Source organism: Heptranchias perlo, chromosome 6, assembly GCF_035084215.1.
Source record: "Heptranchias perlo isolate sHepPer1 chromosome 6, sHepPer1.hap1, whole genome shotgun sequence".
In the NCBI taxonomy this organism is placed as follows: Eukaryota; Metazoa; Chordata; class Chondrichthyes; order Hexanchiformes; family Hexanchidae; genus Heptranchias; species Heptranchias perlo.
Window position 1 is genome coordinate 38,181,416 of NC_090330.1, and position 24,069 is coordinate 38,205,484.

Sequence of the window (24,069 nt, forward strand, 5' to 3'; positions counted from 1 at the left end):
TTCCAGCACCTCGCAAACGTGCTGCTGTCCCTCGATCATTCTCCTTTTAATGGATGGCCCCCCAGGTTCAGCATCTGTGTCCAGCTGAGCAGAGCCTGGAGAAGAGTGCTCCCACTGACGCAGACTCTCCACAGCTGCCCGCCACCAGTGTCTGCTCGTGCTCACGTGTGTGGTCACTCACCATGTGCGACCTCAACTAACTGTGGACGGGGACCTACTAAGGCCGGCAGGTCCACTGAGGAATCGCCCTCCGACGTCACAGTGGTCGCTGAAGGCCCTGCAATAGAACATAAGGCAATATTAAGCATGATCACAGATGTTGAGGTGCTGAAGATGGCAAGACACGTTAACATCAATTGATATTATGTGTGCTGAATGTTAAAGTTCTGTTACCCATCTCTGCGTCCCTGACAGACAGGCACTTGAGGGTGCGGCTCAGCTCCAGCGCCTCCTGCTCCGCGTCTGTGAGCACGACTACCTGTTGCGGACCCCCTCTGATCCTCGCCCTCTCCCATGCATTCTGGGCTATCTTCTCCTATAAGGGGAGAAAGTAGAGACGCTTGAGTGAGTGATGGTGACTTGGCCAACCGATGAATGCATTGATTTGGGTGCGGCTGACCGTGAAAGAGATGCATCAGAGGGTGAGTATGAGAGTGAGCCATGGCATTGTATGAGGATTGGGTTGAGTGCTGGTGGTGGGGTGAGTACTGGGGAGGTGAGGAAGTGGTGAGGAAGTGCAGGTAAGTTGAGGATGAGCTTTGAGTGGGTGTGAGGAGTGATGTGATAGAGTAATGTTGGCAGTGCAGAATGAGTTGGGGGGTGGGGGTGTGATGGTGATGTGGAAGATGGAATGTAGGAGAATGAGTAAGTGTACTCACTTTGGCTGACCTAGTTAGGTCACTGAAGCGCTTCCTGCACTGGATCCAGGTGCAGGAGGTGTTGCTGCTGTTGGTGACCTCCTCTGCCACCTCGAGCCAGGCCTTCTTGATGGCAGAGGCAGGCCACTTCCTCCCGTCCGCCGGATAGAAGACATCCTTCCTCCTCCTCACCCCATCCAGTAGTACCTGAAGTGAGGCATCACTAAATCTAGGAGCAGCCTTTCCTCTGGGCTGCTACATTGTGCTATTTGGGTGTTTCCTCCAGGAGCAGCCATTGGAGGACTGCCCCTTTAAATAGAGCTCCTCCATCTGACAGCCTGTGATGCGGGTGCGCAGTCCGCCCGCTGCACAGGTTTCTGACACCAAACCCAGAAGCCACGTTAAGTGGCTCCAATTTACCCGCGATCGCGTGGGGAACGGACGGATTTTATTGGGCGCGTTACCCATGCGCCCAATCGCCCCCCCCCACCGCTGCCCTGCTAATATCAGGGCCCAAGTCATGAATGAGTTAGAACTTCCTCCAGTTAAACATTTCCAAGGTTAATGCCAGTGACTAGACTTCAGAAGTAATCCACTGGCTGTGAAGCGTATTGGGATGTCCTGAGGACATGAAAGGCACTATCTTTCTTCCATTCCAGTTCTGTATGCACCACTGTTTGTTAGGTCTTGATGGTATTTGTTGTACTCTGGTATGCATTTAATTGCCCCAAGGTAATTGCTCTATATATAGTTAACAAAATTGCTGAACATGAGCAGCCCCACATATGTTGCACACTAAGCATTTGGAACACGTTCAATCCCACCCAAACAGTATAACTATTAAAGATCTGGTGGTACAACCAAACCCCACCAGGCAATGACACAGTGGGCGAGCACGCTAGTATTCACTGGTGCCAAGAAACGCCACGTGGAAATAACTTACAGGGTTCGGCCACAACCCCAACCTCAGTAAATCTCATTCAGTTACTATCTATTAATATAGATATATTAAAAATGTTACGCCTGCACTTACTTCCTGTCAATTTCCTTTTAACATAAATTCCTATATCCACATTTATAATGGAAACTACCTGTGAAAACTTGACACAAGATAGTTACAGATAAGGAACACCATTCAGCCCAACTCAGTTCATCTACCCAGAAAGATCCTAAAGTATCCTCCACTTCAGTATATGGTTGTTTCTTAAAAAAATTCTAGGATTTTTACCTCTTCCTGGCAATCTATTCCATGCATCGATCACCTTTTGTGTAAAGGAAAATTTCCTGACACCCATCCTAAATTTACCTTTTATTAGTTTGAATGTATGTCTCCTTGTCCCGCTCTAGCTATTTAGCTTAAAGTAAAATTCTGGCTTTACCTTTCCACTCCCTTAACGATCTTATAAATCTCTAAAATTGCCTCTCAGGCACCTCCTTTCCATACTGAAAAGCCTAAGCTTCTCCGGTGGTTCCACTCTCACCTCTGAATCAGTACATTGTGGGTTCAAGCACCCTTCCAGAGACTTGAGGTATAATCCAGGCTGACACTTCAGTGTAGTACTGAGGGGGAGCAGCACTGTTAAAAGTGTCACCTTTCAGATTAGACATCAAACCGAGGCCCCATCAGTCCTCTCGGGTAGATACAAACGATCCCATGACGTTATTTGAAGAGGAGCAGGGACGTTCTCTTGGTATTTTGGCCAACATTTATTCCTCAGTCAACATCACTAAAAACACAAAGATTATCTGATCATTTATCTCCTTGCTGTTTGTGAGACTTTGCTGTGTGCAAATAGACGGTCTTATTTCCCTAACAGTGACTGCACTTCAAATGTAATTAACTGTGAAGCTTTGGGATGTCCTGAGGTCATGAAAGGTGCCATATAAATTTAAATTCTTTTCTTTTTTTCTTTGATACAAGGGATCAGCCCTGTGCCTCTTCTTGGCACTGCTTCCTGTGCTTGAATGTCTCCCCTGTTTCTCTGTGACCAGAATTGGACACTGTACTCAATTTGTGGTCTGAACAGACCACTATACAGTTTGCTCAGATCTGTTTTCCACTGTTTTGGCTACATCGTTTAACAATTGACTTTGTTGATTGCTGCTCTGCAAGTCAACTAAGACTCATAGATCTCTTTCAGCTAGTTTGTTTTCTTGTACTTCAACTTTGTATATTTTAATGCAACAAGGTACAGTAATATTCAGATCTGTAATAATGATTGACAAAGCAGCTGACAAGCAGCTACAATATATATTTTATGGAGCTATACATGATTGCAGCTCAGAGGCACCATCTTGTGGAAGCTCCTGATCACTACACTAGTGTAACAAATAAATTATAAAGAAACCCTTAATTACTGTAAGGAAATATTGTTTCAAACAAACTGTGATTTTAACCTTTGGCATTCCATTATAAAATTCTAGTAAGTATTCAAATTTCAATTTGACACTTTTTAAAAAAAACTTCAGGATATGAACTCTTTCAAAATATTTTATTCCTCCTTTTTTCCCCTCTGGTTACCCCAAGCCACAGGCAAACTATAGAAAGAACGAACGAACTTGTATTTATAGAGTGCCTTTCATGACCTTAGGATGTCCCAAAACGCTTCACAGCTAATGAATTACTTTTTGAAGTGTGGTCACCGTTGGGGAACGTGGTCCCATAAACAACAATTAAGCTATTTAATGGTGTTGATTGAGGGATAAACTTTGGCCAAGATACCAGGACTCCCTTGCTCTTCTACGAATAGCTCCTTGGGGTCCACCTGAGAGTGTAGACAGGACCTCGGTTTAACATTTCATCCGAAACACAGCACCTCAGGCAGTGCAGCATTCCCTCAGTAGGGCATTAGAGAGTCAATCAAGATTATGTGCTCAAATCCTGGAGTGAGGCTTGAACCCATGACCTTCCGAGTCAAAGATGAGAGTGCTACCAACGAGCCAAGGCTGACACCTAAAAATTTGATAATGGGCACCCGCGGCTCTGAGCGTCCCTTGCAGGAGCAACTATCAAGATGATCGCGCAGCCACCTTGCTATTCTCTACCAAACGAAGCTCTGTTCCCAGAGCAGCCCAATAGTTAACAGGACAGCAGACCTGTTCCTCGGCTTTCACCAATGTTGCGCTGGGATGAATAAAAATTGATGTGCAAGAAAAACCAGCAGTGTGTTGCATTGATTCTTCCTCCTCCCTGTGAAGCAGCGTACTGATCAGGAATTCAAATGTAGGGACTGAAGAGTGCAACCCCATGTCTCAATTTAGAGTCTGCAGCTGAAGTACGCTCATTTGAAACATATCACCGGCCTACTTCCACGTACACAGGTGTTCATATCCTGTCTTATCCCCCCCCCGGCCTTCGTTCTTTTGGACGAGCGAGGGGCTGGCTCTGAGTTTTGCCTTATTTCTGTCCTCACACGCTCAAGCATGAATGTTAAACTTTCTACTCCTCAACTCCTCCTGGCTCGTACTATATCTCCATTTCCCCCTAGCCCCACTAGTCTTCTGTTCTTGGCTGCTCCAGCTCCCCGCTGCCAGCGGTTGGCTGCTGGCCTGTTCAGGACCATCACTTTTTGCACCACCCATTTCATTAATGGCCCTTTCTGCACCTCTGCTTCCCCTGCACCTATTGGCCCATTCTAGGTTACAAACATACGAATTAAGGGCAGGAGTAGGCCATTTGGCCCCTCGAGCCTGCATGCCATTTGATAAGATCATGGCTGATCTGATTGTGACCTCAATCCTACTTTCCCATCTACCTACTATAACCTTTGACTCCTTCGTTAATCAGGAATCTATCTAACTCAGCCTTAAAAATATTCAATGACCCTGCCTCCACCGCTCTCTGGGGAAGGGAGTTCCACAGACTCACGACCCTCAGAGAAAAAATTTCTCCTCATCTCCGTCTTAAATGGGAGACCCCTTATTTTTAAACTGTGGCCGTTAGTTCTAGTCTCTCCCACAAGGGGAAACATCCCCTCAGCATCTATCCCTTCTAGTCTCCTCAGGATCTTATGTATCAATAAGATCACCTCTCATTCTTCTAAACTCCTGTGTATACAGGCCCAACTTGCCCAACCTTTCCTCATAAGATAGCCCCCTCATCCCAGGAATCAGTCAAGTGAACCTTCTCTGAACCACCTCTAAAGCAATTATGTCCTTTCTTAAATAGGGAGACCAAAACTGCACACAGTATTTTAGATGTGGTCTCATCCAATGCCCTGTACAATTGTAGCAAAACATCTCTACTTTTATATTCCATTCGCCTTGCAATAAATGGCAAAATTCCATTTGCCTTCCTAATCACTTGCTGTACCTGCATACTAACTTTGTGATTCATGTTCTAGGACACCCAGATCCCTCTGTACCTTAGAGTTCTGCAATCTCTCTCCATTTAAATAATATACTGCTTTTCTATTCCTCCTGCCAAAGTGGACAAGTTCACATTTTCCCACATTATACTCCATCTGCCAAATTTTTGCCCACTTACTTAACCTATCTATATCCCTTTGCAGACTCCTTATGTCCTCTTCACAACTTCCAGGGAGGAAAAAGAGTGGAAGAGCTATAGTGGTAGGGGATTCTATCGTAAGGGGAACAGACAGGCGTTTCTGTGGCCGTAAACGTGACTCCAGGATGGTTTGTTGCCTCCCTGGTGCCAGGGTCATGGATGTCACTGAGCGGCTTCAGGGCATTCTCAAGGGGGAGGGGGAGCAGGCAGAGGTCGTGGTCCACATTGGGACCAACGACATAGGTAGGAAGGGAGATGAGGTCCTGCATCAAGAATTTAGGGAGCTAGGTAGCAGATTAAAGAGCAGGACCTCAAAGGTTGTAATCTCTGGATTACTCCCAGTGCCACGGGCTAGTGAGTATAGAAATAGGAGGATAGAACAGATGAATGCGTGGCTAAAGAGTTGGTGCAGGAGGGAGGGTTTCAGTTTCCTGGATCACTGGGCCTGCTTCTGGGGAAGGTGGGACTTGTACAAGTCGGACGGGTTGCATCTGAACCAGAGCGGGACAAATATCCTTGCGGGGAGGTTTGCTAGCACTGTTGTGGGGGGTTTAAACTAACTTGGCAGGGGGTTGGGATACAGAGTGGAGCTACAATAGGGGGTGATGTGCAGCCAAATATTGAGAAAAAAACAAGTCAGCTTGGAAGACAGGGCAAATATGTAAGAGCAAGGCTGGATGGCATCTATTTTAATGCAAGGAGTCTTGCAAATAAGGTGGATGAACTGAAGGTGTTGATAAACACATGGGAGTATGATATTGTTGCTGTCACAGAGACATGGTTGAGGGAGGGGCAAGACTGGCAGCTCAATATTCCGGGGTACAGAATCTTCAGGCGAGACAGAGGGGGAGGTATAAGAGGAGGGGGGGTCGCAATATTAATTAAAGAATCAATTACTGCCATAAGGAGGGATGATATATTAGCAGGTTCCTCAAATGAGGCCATATGGGTGGAGCTTAAAAACAAAAAGGGGGCAAGCACTTTGATGGGAGTGTACTATAGACCCCCAAACAGTCAGGGGGAGATAGAGGAACAGATATGTAGGCAAATCTCAGAAAATTGTGCAAATAATAGGGTAATAATAGTGGGGGATTTCAACTTCTCCAATATTAACTGGGATACTCAGAGTGTAAAATGCTTAGAGGGTACAAAATTCTTAACGTGCATCCAGGAGAGCTTTTTGAGCCAGCATGTAGAAAGTCCTACAAGAGAGGGGGCGGTACTGGACCTAATTCTAGGGAATGTGGCCGGCCAAGTGGAAGAAGTGCTGGTAGGTGAGCACTTTGATGACAGTGACCATAATTCAGTGAGATTTAAGGTGGTCATGGAAAAGGACAGGGAGGGGCCGGAAATAAAGGTTCTAAATTGGGGGAAGGCCGATTTTAATAGGATAAGGCAGGAGCTGGCCAAAATGGACTGGGATCAGCTGCTTGTAGGAAAATCCGCATCGGAGCAATGGGAGTCTTTCAGAAGGGAGATTGAGACCATACAATGGCAACATGTTCCCGTAAAGGTCAAGGGTGGTTCCAAGAACTCCAGGGAACCTTGGATGTCAGGGGATATACGAGAATGGATCAGGAAAAAAAGGAGGGCTTTTGGCAGATACAAAAGGCTAAAGACGGAGGAAGCCCTAGAGGAGTACAAAAAGTGCAGGGGGATACTTAAAAAGGAAATTAGGAGATCAAGGAGGGGCCATGAAAAAACACTGGTGAGCAAAATAAAGGAAAATCCTAAGATGTTTTATAAGTATATTAAGGGTAAGAGGATAACTAGGGAAAAAATAGGGCCCATTAGGGACAAAAATGGCAATGTGTGTGTGGAGCCGGAAGATGTAGGAGGGGTTCTAAATGATTTTTTTGCATCTGTTTTCACTATGGAGAAGGACGACGTAGACATAGAAATACGACAGGGGGACTGTGATATACTCGAACATATTAACATCGAGCGGGAGGAGGTATTGGCGGTTTTAGCAGGCCTAAAAATGGATAAATCCCCAGGCCCGGACGAAATGTATCCCAGGCTACTGTGTGAGGCAAAGGAGGAGATTGCGGGGGCTCTAACACATATATTCAGAACCTCTCTGGCCACAGGGGATGTGCCAGAGGACTGGAGAACCGCTAATGTAGTACCATTATTCAAGAAGGGGAGTAGGGAAAAACCGGGGAACTACAGGCCAGTGAGCCTAACATCAGTGGTAGGAAAATTATTGGAAAAAATTCTGAAGGACAAAATTAATCTCCACTTGGAGAAGCAAGGATTAATCAGGGATAGTCAATATGGCTTTGTCAAGGGAAGATCATGTCTGACTAATTTGATTGAATTTTTTGAGGGGGTGACTAGGCGTGTGGATGAGGGTAACGCAGTGGATGTGGTATACATGGATTTCTGTAAGGCCTTCGATAAAGTCCCGCACAGGAGACTGGTCAAGAAGGTACGAGCCCACGGAGTCCAGGGTGCCTTGGCACTTTGGATACAAAACTGGCTTAGTGGCAGAAGGCAGAGGATGATGGTCGAAGGTTGTTTTTGTGACTGGAAGCCTGTGGCCAGTGGGGTACCACAGGGATCTGTGCTGGGGCCCTTGCTGTTTGTGGTCTACATTAACGACTTGGATATGAATGTAAAAGGTATGATCAGTAAGTTCGCTGATGATACAAAAATTGGTAGGGTGGTAAATAGCGAGGAGGATAGCCTCAGTCTGCAGGACGATATAGATGGGTTGGTCAGATGGGCGGAACAGTGGCAAATGGAATTTAACCCGGAAAAGTGCGAGGTGATGCACTTTGGAGGGACTAACAAGGCAAGGGAATACACAATGAATGGGAAGACCCTAGGCAAGACAGAGGGTCAGAGGGATCTTGGTGTGCAAGTTCACAGATCCCTGAAGGCGGCGGAACAGGTAGATAAGGTGGTAAAGAAGGCATATGGGATACTTGCCTTTATTAGCCGAGGCATAGAATATAAGAGCAAGGAGGTTATGATGGAGCTGTATAAAACACTGGTTAGGCCACAGCTGGAGTACTGTGTGCAGTTCTGGTCGCCGCACTACAGGAAGGATGTGATCGCTTTGGAGAGGGTGCAGAGGAGATTCACCAGGATGTTACCAGGGCTGGAGCGCTTCAGCTATGAAGAGATACTGGGAAGATTGGGTTTGTTTTCCTTGGAGCAGAGGAGGCTGAGGGGGGACATGATTGAGGTGTACAAAATTATGAGGGGCATAGATAGCATGGATACTAAGGAGCTTTTTCCCTTCGTTGAGGGTTCTATAACAAGGGGGCATAGATTCAAGGTAAAAGGCGGGAGGTTTAGAGGGGATTTGAGAAAGAACTTTTTCACCCAGAGGGTGGTTGGAGTCTGGAACTCACTGCCTGAGAGGGTTGTGGAGGGAGGAACCCTCACAACATTCAAGAAGCATTTGGATGAGCACTTGAAATGCCATAGCATACAAGGCTACGGATCAAATGCTGGAATATGGGATTAGATTAGACTGGGCTTGATGGCCAGCGCGGACACGATGGGCCGAAGGGCCTCTATCCGTGCTGTATAACTCTATGACTCTAACTTACTTTCCTACCTACCTTTGTGTCATCAGCAAATTTCACAACCATACATTCGGTCCCTTCCCTTCATCCAAGTCATTGAGAAAGATTGCAAATAGTTGAGGCCCAAGCACTGATCCCCACTCGTTACATCTTGCCAACCTGAAAATGACCCATTTATGCCTACTCTCTGTTTCCTGTTAGCTAACCAATCCTTTATCCATGCTGATATGTTATCCCCTACACCATGAGCTCTTATTTTGTGTAAATAGCCTTTGATATTGCACCTTGTTAAAAGCCTTCTGGAAATCCAAGTACACCACATCAACAGGATCCTCTTTATCCACGTTGCTTGTTACTTCCTCAAAGAACTCTAATAAATTAGTCAAGCACGATTTCCCTTTCACAAAGCTGTGTTGACTCTGCCTGATTGCATTGAGATTTTCTAAGTGTCCTGCTGTGTCCCCCACTGTCAACAGTCAGCTGCTACCCCTCACATGCCTTAGACACGTTGTTGGCCAGTAATTTCATCAGACTCTCCCACTGCCACAAAACTCATTGCTCCCTGCCGGTTTCTTCTGGAGTGTCACCAGATGCAACTCCCCACGCCCCAGTGGATCTCAAGTCAGATGTCTGCCATTGCCATACTGCAGCTTCTAATGTATAAATTTATAAATTATTTCAATCCCTAAATTACATAAAGCCCTAAATTTAAAAAGCAGATTTATAAATATATATTGAACTATATAAATTACATTTTAAACATTGAAATACACTAAAATAAGATTTATACACAATTATCAAATTAATTATTTCTGTGTTCCCTCACCATCCGCTTCCCCTCTTGGCCTCTCCTTCCATTTTCTCCCTCACCCTGCATTCCTCCTTCCCCCGTTGCCACATCCCCTTCCTCCTCCTCTCACCTTCATATCCTTTCCTGCTCACATACCGTCATTTCCACTAGGTGTCAGCCATGGCTCAGTGGTAGCATTTTTGCCTCTGAGTCAGAACGTTGTAGGTTCAAGTCCCACTCCAGAGATTTAAGCACAACACCTCGGCTGACATGCCAGTGCAGTACTGAGGGAGTGCTGCATTGTTGGAGGTGCCATCTTTCGGATGAGAAGTTAAACTGAGACACTGCCTGCCCCCTATGATGGATGTAAAAGATCCTATGGCATTATTTTGAAGAATAGCAAGGAAGTTCTCCCTGGTGTCCTGGCTAATACTTAACTCTCAATCAACATTAGTAAAAATAAATTATCTGGTCAATATCACATTGCTATTTTGGGACCTCCTGTACGCAAATTGGCTGCCGTGTTTCTTACTCTGCAACAATCATAGAATGGTTACTGCAAACGAGGCGACCATTTGGTCCGTCAAGCCCGTGCCGGCTCTCTGCAAGAGCAATTCAGCTGATCCCGTTCCCTCTTTCTCGGGGCGGAGATGGCGCGGGGGGGGGGGGGGGGATCGCCCGGGGGCAGCGGGGGGGGGGGGGTCGCCCGGCGGGAGGGGGAATCGCCCGGGGGGAGCGGGGGGGGGAGATCGCCCGGGGGGGGGGGGGGGGGGGGGGAGGATTGCCCGGGGGGAGCGGGGTGGGGTCGAGCGGGGGGGAGGGATCGAGCGGGGGGGAGCATCACCTGGGGGGAGCGGGGGGGGGGGATCGCCCAGGGGGGAGCGGGGGATCGCCGGAGGGGGGGGGAGGGGTGGGAATCGCCCGGGGGGAGCCGCCTGGGGGGAGCGGGGGAGGATTGAGCGGGGTGGGGTCGAGCGGGGGGGGGGGGGGGGGGGGTGGATCGAGCGGGGGGGGGGGGGGGGGGGGGGGCATCACCCGGGGGGAGCGGGGGGGGGGATCGCCCGGGGGGAGCGGATCGCCCGGGAGGAGTTTGGGGGGGGGGGGGGGATCGCCCGGGGGGAGCGGGGTGGGGTCGAGCGGGAGGAGGGATCGAGCGGGGGGGGAGCATCGCCCGGGGGGAGCAGGGGGGGGGGGGGGGATCGCCCGGGGGGAGTTGGGGGGGGGGGGGGATCGCCCGGGGGGAGCGGGGGGGGGGTCGCCCAGGGGGAGCGGTGATCGCCCGGGGGGAGCGGGGGAGGATTGACCGGGGGGAGCGGGGGTGGGGTCGAGCGGGGGGAGGGATCGAGCGGGGGGGGAGCATCGCCCGGGGGGAGCAGGGGGGGGGGGGGGGGGATCGCCCGGGGGGAGTTGGGGGGGGGGGGATCGCCCGGGGGGAGCGGGGGGGGGGGGGGGTATCGCCCGGGGGGAGCGGGGTGGCGTCGAGCGGGGGGGGATCGCCCTGGGGGAGATCGCCCGGGGGGAGCGGGGGGGATCGCCCGGGGGGAGGGGGGGGGGATCGCCCGGGGGGAGGGGGGGGGATCGCCTGGGGGGAGCGGGGGGGATCGCACGGGGGGAGCGGGGGGGATCGCCCGGGGGTGTTGGGGGGAGAGATCGCACGGGGTTTGGGGCGCGGGGGGGGGGGGGGGGGGGGGGGGGGGGGGTGAAGAGGTCGTGGGGTGGTTGCTGCAGGTAGGCTTGCTGGGACTGGGGGCAGCAGTCCTGCTCCTCCGTGCCCACAAGCTGTACTTTTAAGCCACTTACCTGTACTTTTGGGCATTCTCGCTTCCTCTGAAGTGGCGTGAAGGAAAAGGCTCGGGAATCCCAGCCCCTACTTGCTAAAATCAAAGAAGTTTTGAAAATGTCGGTCCGCAGCCTCTTTTAAAGCTTTTAATGCCCGACCGGCTTCCTCCGAGTGGGTTGGTCACCCGCCCCTGTGAAAACCAGAAATGGTCAGGTTGGAGGCTGGTTTTAGATTTTTGCAATTGTTACGGCCCTCCTGCCTCCAACCCACTCGTTTTCCCAGGGTAAAATCATGCCCCAGGAGTGCACATCAGGAAATTGCACACCAGATTTTCTTCTTATTCATTTTAATTAGCAAAACATTTATGCTTAAATGCTTGAAGGAATGAACATAAAGAAAGGAACCAACTGACAATGGGCAAAGTGGTGGTGGGTTCTTGACTTGTCGGAACACATAGGGTCGGGGTTTCAAGGTTCAAAAGGGGCCAGCAGCAGTGTACGCCCCATGTAGGCTCCAACCTACAAGAATATCAGACTGTGCCTTCCCGCCTTCCCCCCTCCCCCCCCCCCATCCCAAATGTCGGCAATGCTTTGAGTCTTTCCCCCTCTCAAAGTCCTGCTGGACCCCAGGATTATCCTCCTCAAACTCCTTCCCCCTCAGTTCTGGATCCCATGAGCACCTCCCAATGTTCATGAACCTCTAGATCGCTCCTGAATCCAATAACCAGCCCCATTACTCCAAGATCTTGAGAATGTGCTCTGCAGTGCCCCTGTCCCAGGATCCCTCTCCCAGTGATCCCATAACCTGCCCCAGTATCCCTAGAATCTCACTCTCCAGTGTCCTCTGGAACTCTGGGAGGAACCTCCCAGTGTTCCCAGACTTTGGGAGCCCACACAGGACTGCTAGATCCCTATGACACCTCCAATGTTGATAAGTCAGTGGATAGCATCTTTGTTCTTATAAAACTGACTCACCAGAATTGCTGGTAGGCAACAACTTGCATTTATGTAGAGCCTTTAATGTAGAAAAACATTCCAAGGCATTTCACAGAGGCATAATCAGAAATAAATGGACTGCAAGTCAAAAAAAGGAAATAGTAGGAGGGGTGACCAAAAGCTTGGTCAAAGAGGTACATTTTAAGGAGATTCTTAAAGAAGGAGAGGGAAGTGCAAAGCAGAGAGGCTTTGGGAGGGAACTGTACAGTGTTGGGCCTAGGTGGCAGTAGGTACGGTTGTCAACTGTGGGCAATAGAGGAGGGAGGCCAGAGTCAGAGGAACGGAGAGCTTGGGAGTGCGGGTTGTTGGGCTGGCGGAGGTTACAGAGATGTGGAGGGGCAAGGCCAAGAAGGAATTTAAACACGAGGATGAGAATTTTAAAATGTGGAACCAGGAGCTGATGTAGGGCAGCAAGGGCAGGGGTGATAGGTGAGTGGGATTTGGTGTGGAATAAGATTGGCAGCAGAATTTTGGATGAGCTGATGTTTACAGAGGGTGGAGGATGGGAGGGAAGAATGGTCAAGTCTGGAAGTGACAAGAACTTGGAGTGTAAGCAATCACTCAATTCCTAGTGAATAGTTTGTCTTGGAATAACGAAGGCTTCATAAGATAAGAAATAGGAATAGGAATAGGCCATAAGGCCCCTCGAGCCTGCTCCGCCATTCAATAAAATCATGGCTGATCTTTTACCTCAACTCCACTTTCCTGCCCTAGCCCCAGTGGTTTCTGTATCAGTGGAGTTGTGTCTTGCCTCTGAATCTGTTGCGGCTAGGTGAAAACTATAAAAGTTCCAATTCTTATATCCGTAAAACCCTTTTAAATATAGTCCCACCTTTGAAAGGAATCAGCGCAAGACCAAGGCAGTTTACTTGGATGAAGGGACCGAGTATAATGTATCCAAGTTTGCTGACGATACAAAGCTAAGTAGGAAAGCAAACAGAGTCTGCAAAGGGATATAGACAGGTTAAGTGAGTGGGCAAAAAGGTGGCAGATGGAGTATAATGTGGGGAAATGTGAGGTCATTCACTTTGGTATGAAGAATAGAAAAACAGAATATTTTGATATTGTGAGAAACTATTAAAGGTCGGTGTCCAGACAGATTTGGGCATCCTTGTACACGAAACACAGAAGGTTAACATGCAGGTACAGCAAGCAATTGGGAAGACAAATGGTATGTTGGCCTTTATTGCAAGGGGGTTGGAGTACAAGAGTAAGGAAGTCTTACTACAATTGTACAGGGCTTTGGTGAGACCTCACCTGGAGTACTGCGTACAGTTTTGGTCTCCTTATCTAAGGAAGGATCTACTTGCCTTAGAGGCAGTGCAACAAAAAGCAGGACAAATCCAATCCGGCCAATTACCGCCCCATCAGTCTACTCTCAATCATCAGCAAAGTGATGGAAGGTGTCGTCGACAGTGCTATCAAGCGGCACTTACTCACCAATAACCTGCTCACCGATGCTCAGTTTGGGTTCCGCCAGGACCACTCGGCTCCAGACCTCATTACAGCCTTGGTCCAAACATGGACAAAAGAGCTGAATTCCAGAGGTGAGGTGAGGGTGACTGCCCTTGACATCAAGGCAGCATTTGACCGAGTGTGGCACCAAGGAGCCCAAGTAAAATTGAAGTCAATGGGAATCAGGGGGAAAACTCTCCAGTGGCTGGAGTCATACCTAGCGCAAAGGAAGATGGTAGTGGTTGTTGAAGGCCAATCATCGCAGCCCCAGGACATTGCTGCTGAAGTTCCTCAAGGCAGTGTCCTAGGCCCAACCAACTTCAGCTGCTTCATCAATGACCTTCCCTCCATCATAAGGTCAGAAATGGGGATGTTCGCTGATGATTGCACAGTGTTCAGTTCCATTCACAACCCCTCAAATAATGAAGCAGTCCGAGCCCATATGCAGCAAGACCTGGACAACATCCAGGCTTGGGCTGATAAGTGGCAAGTAACATTCACGCCAGATAAGTGCCAGCCAATGACCATCACCAACAAGAGAGAGTCTAACCACCTCCCCTTGACATTCAATGGCATTACCATCGCCGAATCCCCCACCATCAACATCCTGGGGGTCACCATTGACCAGAAACTTAACTGGACCAGCCATATAAATACTGTGGCTACGAGAGCAGGTCAGAGGCTGGGTATTCTGCGGCGAGTGACTCACCTCCTGACTCCCCAAAGCCTTTCCACCATCTACAAGGCACAAGTCAGGAGTGTGATGGAATACTCTCCACTTGCTTGGATGAGTGCAGCGCCAACAACACTCAAGAAGCTCGACACCATCCAAGATAAAGCGGCCCGCTTGATTGGCACCCCATCCACCACCCTAAACATTCACTCCCTTCACCACCAGCGCACAGTGGCTGCAGTGTGTACCATCCACAGGATGCACTGCAGCAACTCGCCAAGGCTTCTTCAACAGCACCTCCCAAACCCGCGATCTCTACCACCTAGAAGGACAAGAGCAGCAGGCACATGGGAACAACACCACCTGCACGTTCCCCTCCAAGTCACACACCATCCCGACTTGGAAATATATCGCCGTTCCTTCATCGTCGCTGGGTCAAAATCCTGGAACTCCCTTCCTAACAGCACTGTGGGAGAACCGTCACCACACGGACTGCAGCGGTTCAAGAAGGCGGCTCACCACCACCTTCTCAAGGGCAATTAGGGATGGGCAATAAATGCCGGCCTCGCCAGTGACACCCACATCCCATGAACGAATAAAAAAAAACAAAGGTTCACTAGTTCACTAGATTAATTCATGGGATGAGAGGGTTGTCCTATGAGGAGAGGTTGAGTAGAATGGACCTATAGTCTCTGGAGTTCAGAAGAATGAGAGGTGATCCCATTGGAACATAAGATTCTGAGGGGGCTTGACAAGATAGAGTCTGAGAGGTTGTTTCCCCTGGCTGGAGAGTTTAGAGCTAGAGGGCTTAATCGCAGGATAAGGGGTCGGCCATTTAAGACTGAGATGAGGAGGAATTTTTTCACGCAGAGGGTTGTGAATCTTTGGAAATCTCAGCCTCAGAGGGCTGTGGATGCTGAGTCGTTGAGTATATTCAAGGCTGAGATAGATAGATTTTTGGACTTTAGGAGGAATCAAGGGCTATGGGGATCGGGCAGGAAAGTGGAGATGAGGTTGAAGATCAGCCGTGATCTGATTGAATGGCAGAGCAGGCTTGAGGGGCCGTATGGCCTACTCCTGCTCTTAATTCGTATGTTCGTATGTATGTTCATACTTTGAAAGATGGACTGCAAGGACCATAAGACATACATAAAAACATGCTGACAGCTACCTGTGGTGACTTAGTAAATGCTGGCTGTGTTAAGGCTGTCTTGATTAGATTATATTGTTGATCAACATCCCAGTGATGGACATTGTTTCTTATGGCTGAAGAGGCCATAACATATGGAGGGTAGAAGAGGATTCTATGTGAGCAGAGGTACCATAGAAGATGAAGTACTAAAGGCTATCCCCAGAATGTTTTCTTGCCTACTGGGATTGTCTCAGGGGAAGGAAAGAATGTTAAATTTATTGTGTGGCACCCCAGAATAAGCTAAATTTCCTTTATTTATGTTGGAGAACCTATTTTAAGTTTGCTTACCTGGAAAATCAGTCTTCATGACATCTACGCCAACCTGCAGAATAGGCTCAGCTGCCAGAACAGTGTAATCCCCTTGGTGTGAGATGTTGAAATTAAAATTTGGGAAAACATTAAGAATAGGATTTGTGAGAAATGGCTTTCCTTTTGTTGTCCTTTGCAGTTGGATTTCATTCCAAGGAATCTTCAGTTTTTCAGCAATTAATTTCCTGATCAGGAGACGTCCACCCTTTGGGAACAAAATTGAAAAGAAGCTAAATTAGTGATGTGATAATGTTCATGGTGGTGGGGCTGGGGCAGTTCACTTGTCCTATTGGAGATATAGTCATACACTTTAAGGTCAAATCTTGTCAGACGTCTCAGTTTAGCAATGGATCCTAATGACACCATGATTCCAATTTGAAATGGGCCTCAACATTAAGTTAAGCCTAAGGGACGTGATTTTTACTGTTAAATCTGCTTTTGCCAAAAGCTGCAAGTTGAAGAACCATGGTGAGGTCCAGACAGAATTATAAAAGAATTAAATTTATGTTGCGCTTTATGTGTCTCAGAAATGTCTCAAGGTGCTTCACATACAATGGAGTACTGTGACAAGCATCAACTGTTATTCAGGCAATTGTGGCAGCCAGTTGCACAAAGAATCCTATAAACAATAAGATGAATAATCAGTTAATTTTTTTTGGCAATAATGGTTGAGGAGGAATGTTGACACTGGGAGAACCTCCTTGCTCTTCTTCAAATAGTGCAAAATGGGTTCTTTAACATCTACCTGAAGTAGATAGGGCCTTGGTCTGACATCTTATCGAAGAGCTGACGACTCCCAACAATACAGCATTCCCTCAACACTGTAATGGAATGTCAACTTAGATCATGACTTGAACTCATAATCTTCTGGCTCAGTGCCAAGCTGACTATAAGACATAGAATTTAAAGCCTAAAGGGCTCAAAATACAAGACGTGATAATGATTATAGTATGCTCATCACCAGTCATCTCCAGCATGTTTTACAAAAAGTGTAATAAACACATTTAATGGCAGGGGATCAACAATCTTTTACCATTTTTTAAAATTAGAAAACAAACTACCCATAATTACCAAATTTTGCAGTTAAGAGATGAATGCTGTTTAAAAGGTCCAATCCTATTTATAATCTATAAAGACAAGTAACTTAACTTTTTTTGGTTGGGGGAGGGAGAAGAGAAAGGAAGCACCTACATTTATATTTTCACGTACTTAGTTGGTAAAGGCATGTAATTGAGCCAAATAGACTTAGAAGGTCCCAGATTAGATTCCCAGTCTGTGCTGAGTTAGTTGATCACAATCAAGGTAGCAGTGGGAATGTTACAACAGCCTCAACACCGCTTGGCTGGGTAGAGGAAAATCTGCCAGAGTTCCCACTATCCAATAACTACTGCTGGAAAGAGCCATCCTTTTCAGCTCCTGCCCTAGTCTCATTTAATTCTCTTCCCCTTGGGTTCAGGTAGGCTGAACCCAAGGGAGTACAACCTTGTTTTCTGTTTGACCCTGAGCTGAAGCCAAACCCTTCTCCTATCCATCACCAATTTTGACCTCTGCAACATTACCAGTCTCTACCCTTACCTCAGGCCCACTGTCATGAAAACCTCATCCATGCCTGCGTCACCTCCAGGCTTACTTTTTCCCATACACTGCTCGCAAACCTCCCAAATCCCATCCTACATAAACTATGATTCATCCAAAACTTCACGCAGTTTGTACCCCATCCCGCATTAGTTCTGATCCCCTATTAGCCCTGTCCTTGACAACTTGCACTGGCTCCCCATCCTACAATGAACTAAATTCAAAATCAATGCCCTCATTTACAAATCCCTCTAGTCCCACTCCTCCCTACTTCTGAAACCACCTTTAAACCTACAAATCAGTACACGCCCTCCACTCTTCTAACTCTGGCCTCTTTGCCCCACCCCCACTCCATCTTCAGTGGCAGAGCCTTCTGCCATCTTGGCCCCACATTTTGCAGTGTTCTCCCTAAATATCTCCACCTTGCTACCTGTCTACCTTCCTTCAAAAGCTACCTCTTCCTGCTTTCTCTTACTTCCTCTAACTCTTCTATCGCCACTGCTCAGCACCAGTTTTCATCTCTGTGAAGCGTTTTGGAACATTTTGCTGTATAAGTTATTTATTGATGGATCTGATCAGGACAGGACCTGGCCCAGCTGTGATACCTCAAGATCAAATGGCCTGCTGACATTCACCGTCTAATCTCAGACAAGAAGGGGCGGGCAGGTCAGTGGACGTCCTTGTGGGTCTGCTCCTGGGCCTGTCCAAGGTGGCTATCCACAGGTCCAGGTTAGACACGGCCCATGGGGGCGGTCGCTCCGACTGTCTGCCTCTCTTCCGCGGCATTCTCCATGCCCGAGTGGCCCTGGAGAGGGAGCACGCGGTGTCTGCCAGTACGCTGAGGCTTTCCACGACCGGAGGGCACTGCAGGGACTGGAGTGCATCCTGGATCGATGTAATAAAATTATTATTTGACACTTATTTTGGTTTTATTTGCTGCACATAAAAACACACCCTAACTCCCGCCCCCCCCCACATCTTAAATTTAAAAAAATCTCAGACAAGAATGGCCACATGCACAACATATCAGAGGGCCCTCAACACCTAGAGAACCATTCCTGGAAAAACATTCTTTATGAACATAATTTTCATTTTCATTAGAGGCCTGCTGGTGTGCCAACTTGTATCAGTAAACCTGTTTTAATTGCCAGAACAATCAAGTAATAATCATTCCACTAGAATGTAAAAGTCACTTGCCATTGTAAAGTAATAGTAGCAATAATTATATTTTCAATTTACATTATTCAGGAAACACTGAATATAGCATTGCAACACTGCTCAACTCACAGGAATTGAAATCTTGCTGAAAGATATTAGTAATGAATGTGCTCATATGACATTCTTTTATTATTTTAACTAAGGCATTAACTGGTTTAAAATAAAAACAGGTTAGTTTTTGATAAAATAGAGTAAGTTATATGAGCATCTTTGTTATTAATATTGCGCTACACATTTTCAACCTCAGTTTATAAGTGATCACTAAGACATACAAAATTGCTCTGCCGATTTAAAATACAAAGTTGTTGTACCGTGCGAAGAATAATCAGAATTCAAAAGGATAATTAGCGATATGGGGAGGAGGTTATCATACTAAGACCGTAAACCAAATAGTATTCTACACTAGGGGGTTTAAAGGCATTTTTAACATAGGCACTTTCAGTGTCTGCACTTTGTTATTCTCAATGGGAAAACTTACATAAGATAGTATTACTTAATTTTCAATGGATAACTTATGTAAGATAGTCAGTCAAAAATTATATTTGGTTGAGTACTTTGAATGGAAAGCAGAAAGTTTTCACTATGCAAGAGAAATTGCGAGCAGGGTATTTTAATGTTAATGACTGTCTACATTATATTTGGAAATCCTATGAACCATTGCAACCATAGGCAAGAACTCATTACAACTTTCATTTTTTTATTTTCTCTCATCTTTTTTCTGCCAATGCTCTCTTCCCTTTCTCAGCCTGAATGTGTTGACTTATTGCTGGGTACAGTCCACAGGTGGCAGTCATTCATCTATACTTCACCCAAGTGGCCTTTTTACATGGCAAGCAGAGGCAAGCAATCGTAACTAACTAAAGGGAAGGTCATTAAGGACTGGATTGCTGCAGCAGACTTTTTCAGGCCATTTCACCCACTGGTAGGGACTGATTTAGAGCCAATTACAATTTTACCAAAAGTATCTCACCTGACAATTTCTAAGTCAAGGTTTCCTAGAGTGGAGATTGCAAACTTAGTGAAAATGAGTTGAAAACCATTGGCAGCTTCGTACTGTGAGCTTGCACCCACTAGAAAATCAGTTCCATTTTCACAAAGAATTCTCAATAACCAGCAGAGACAGGAGATTTTAATCCTGGTGAGTGCTATATTTGATCTCAGGTGGTCAGTTTGCTAACAACCTTAACGCCACCCAGTTTCCTACATTTCTTTTAATGACTTACAAGCTGAGCACCTTGAGCAGAAAGGAATACACTGTGTTTATTTGCTACAGTCTTTGTTTCAGCTGGCTACATAGATGAATAAGAATTTTCCCTCAACTACTCTTATTCCAAACTATTTCTAGTTTGAAGTACAATTTTGATGTCCTTTCCCATGCGTAGTTTCCCAATGCATAAGGCTCATCTTATTACTAATATATCAAAAAAGAACATGAGAAATAGGAGCAGGAGTAGTCCATATGACCCCCCTCGAGCCTGCTCCGCCATTCAATAAGATCATGGCTGATCTTCGACCTCAACTCCACTTTCCCGCCGAATCCCCATATCCCTTGATTTCCCTAGAGTCCAAAAATCTATCTATCTCAGCCTTGAATATATTCAATGACTCAGCATCCACAGGCATCTGGGGTAGAGAATTCCAAAGATTCACAACCCTCTGCGCGAAGAAATTCCTCCTCATCTCAGTCTTGAATGGCCGATCCCTTATCCTGCAACTATGCCCCCTCTAGCCAGGGGAACCAATCTCTCAGCATCTACCCTGTCAAGCCCCCTCATAATCTTATATGTTTCAATGAGATCACCTCTCATTCTTCTAAACTCCAGAGAGTATAGGCCCATTCTACTCAACCTCTCTTCACAGGACAACCCTCTCATCTCAGGAATTCATCTAGTGAACCTTCGTTGCACCCTCTCCAAGGCAAGTATATCCTTCCTTAGATAAGGAGACCAAAACTGTATGCTGTACTCCAGGTGAGGTCTCACCAAAGCCCTGTACAACTGTAGTAACTCTTGTACTCCAACCAAAAAGGCCCTTAAAGGGTTGAGCATCTTTCTCAAATGCACGAAGACTGAAACAGAAAACGTCTCACGTGTTACTGAAGTGTCCGAATGCAAACCATCACACCCCAAAACATTCAATAACAGCCAACAGATTTCCCTCCAGTTTCTTTTGGGGGTATTACGACTCCTACAATTCACTAACCACTTCACCCATCAGCGGTAGCTAGATCTATAACAACTTGTAGCATGTTTAATGTAGAATAAAACGTTTCAGAGGCATAATCAAAATTAAATAGATGCCGAGCCAAATAAGGAGATATTAGTAGGGCTGACCAAAAGCTTTGTCAAAGAGGTGATTTTTATGTAGGGTCTTAAAGGAGGAGTTGGCGGTGGAGAGACTAATGGGGGAATTCCAGAGCGTAGGGCCTAAATGGTTGAAGGGGTGAAGAGGGACGGATACACAAGAGGTCAGAGTCAGAAGAACAGAGAGTTTGGCGGGGAGGTTATAGGGCTGGAGGAGGTTACAGAGATAGGGAGGGACAAGTACATGAATGGGTTTAAACACGAGGATGAGAATGTTAAATATGAAGCATTAGGAGACCAGAAGCCAATCTAGGCCAGCAAGGACAGGGGCGATAGGTGAGTGGGACTTGGCACAGGATAGGATATAGGCAGCAGTGTTTTGAAGGAGCTGAAGTTTATGGAACATAGAGGATGGAAGATCAGCCAACAGAGCATTGGCCAGCCATTCATAGACACATGAGAGCGGCCTTTGGGGAGGGGCACTCTGGTTGCCTGCCTCTGTTGTGTGGCCTTGTAGAAGGATCATGCACTGTCCACTGGTATGCTTGGGGCCTTCCACGACTGGTGGGCACCGCAAGCATAGACTGTCTTATCGACACCTATAATAATGACTTAAAATTATGAGTTTATTTTAGTTTAATTATAATTTATATTTAATTATATTGGTTGTGCCTCCTCAGTTTGAGGGGGCACTTGTGCAGTTGCCAGTGTTAGTGACACAGGGGCAACCCATTGGTTTATTTAAAATAGACAACTGAACAACTCCTTCTCTGCAAACTCCACATTTAAATAACATCAAGGTTACTGATATCATCAGAAAGGTAAAAACCTCAAAAGGTCAATCAGCTGTCTAACATTAAGCAACAGTAATGAGCTGCCAAAAGTAGTCAGATGCTACTGAGGAGGTAGCACAACAGCTCCTGAGGAATAAAAAGCAAAAAGAAAGTTTTATTCAAGTGGGAGAGGAAGGGAGGCATGAGGTGGTAGAGGAGAAAGAGCATTGAAATAGTTGAATGTAGAGGTGACAAAGCTATGAATGATGGTTTCAGCAGCAGATAGACTGAGGTAGGGGCGGAGGCAGTCAATGTTACGGATGGAGAGGGCATGGAATCGGAAGCTCAGCTCGGATTCAAATTAGGACACCTAGGTTGCGAACTGTCCGTTTCAACCTGAAACAGTGGCCAGGGCAAGGATTGAATCGGGGCAATGGTTCAGAGTTTGTGGCGGGGGCTGACAATGGCTTTGGTCTTCCCAATGTTTAATTGGAGGAAATTGCTGCTCATCCAGGACTGAATGTTGGACAAGCAGTCTGATAACAGGGGCAATGGAGGAATTGAGAGAGGTAGTGGAGTGGTAGAGCTGGGTATTGTCAGTGTACATGTGGAACTTGACCCCAATTTCTGCAGATAATCTCACCAAGTGGCAGCATGTAGATGAGGAAAAGGAGAGAGCCAAGAATAGATCCTTGGGGGGTGCCAGAAGTAATGGTTCAGGGATGGGAAGAGAAGCCATTGCTGGAGATGCTTTGTTATGATTGGATAGGTAAGAGTGGAACCAAGCGAGAGCAGTCCAATTGAGCTAGGGGGAATGGAGAAGAGGCATTGGAGGAAAATAGTGTGTTAACATGTCAAAAGCTGCAAAGAGATTGAGGAAGTAATCTGTTACGTTGGTTAGGGCCACTTTGGTGTTGTTGCTGTTGCAGGGGCAGAAACCTGATTGGTGGGTTTCAAACAGGGAGTTGCAGAAAAGATGGGCACAGATTTGGCAACAATATATTCAAGGATAGGGAACTTGGCAATGGAGCAATACTTTGCAAGGACAAGAGGGGTCATGGATGGGGTGATTGTAGTACCTGAGAGGGAACCATTTACAATGTTAAGCAGCATTGTGGCTAGGAAGTGAAGTTGGTTGGTAAGCAGTTTAGCGGGAATGGGGTCGAGAGCAGAGATGGGTCTTGTGGACAAGATGAGCTCAGACTGGGAACAAGGAGATAGGAGAGAGGCTAGGGCAGGAGATGGGCTAAGTGCCATGGTGGAAGAGGAAAGGCAGCATAGTTTAGAGCTTTATTTTTTCATCCATTAGAAAACATTGACGTTTGGAGCTACGGATATATCCATATAAACGGTCCGGACCACCATTCATTTTCATGGCAGCTCTTTATGTGGCACACCGCGTATTTTGGAGGTGTGCGGATTTAACACTTGTTATATGGGCCCCTCTGAAACGCCAGACACTTGGCTCCCAGCTTGCGCCGGGTTCAAACCGCATATGCGTTGTCAGTGGCATCCTTCCATCCGTCCTATCCCACCCTGGATCAGCTTCATTTGGTTCTATGTTAGTCGCAGGTTCGCCGCCGCCCGCGAACCTATATCAAGCTCCCACTACCACCGGCTTCACGGCCGGGTCGCTGATGAAGTTACCATGGCGGCCTTGGCGTCTTTCGCAAACACAAATCTGCCGATGCGCTGCTTCTCCTCGTCCTGCACACAGCGAGCCGCCAGTAACCACTCGGAACAAGTGGGCTGCCAGGAGCCGCAGCGGAAAGCCCAGCGCACACCGTCCATCTTCAGGCTGATAAAGACCGCCTTACATAGTCTCATACCCTCGGCCACATGGCCACCTGAATGAGCAGCTGCATAACGGGAATCCCTAAAGATTCAGGGCCCAGGGGCGGCCCTCGAGCACTCAAGGTCAGTTCAAATCCTGGTAACCAACCGCCACTCTCAAAACACTGACCTTTGTTCCGGAAGTTTCGTTAACTGAATGCTGACCAATGTGAAAGGGCGGTGTGTTGTAGGGCGGTACAAATTCCTTTGATTGACAGCAGGTAGCAACCAATTGGGAGCGTAAACGGTGTTAGCGCGCAATGCGTGTGC

The 24,069-nt window shown here is 47.2% G+C and overlaps 1 protein-coding gene across 2 annotated transcripts in view; it reads right to left on the minus strand.

The window, feature by feature from the left end:
* The window catches only part of aasdhppt (aminoadipate-semialdehyde dehydrogenase-phosphopantetheinyl transferase), a 55,431-nt gene extending 31,509 nt beyond the window's left edge, over nt 1-23,922 (minus strand). The window contains exons 1-2 of one of the 2 annotated variants that reach the window (XM_067986142.1): nt 23,614-23,918; nt 16,077-16,302 (exon numbers count right to left, since the gene is read on the minus strand). In XM_067986142.1, coding sequence (XP_067842243.1) covers nt 16,077-16,302; nt 23,614-23,793 — 406 coding nt within the window. In that variant the 5' untranslated portion in view covers nt 23,794-23,918. Of the gene's footprint in view, nt 1-16,076; nt 16,303-23,613 lie in introns of both variants that reach the window. The other variant, XM_067986143.1, reaches the window with a different exon arrangement.
* Between the last annotated feature and the right edge of the window lie 147 nt (nt 23,923-24,069).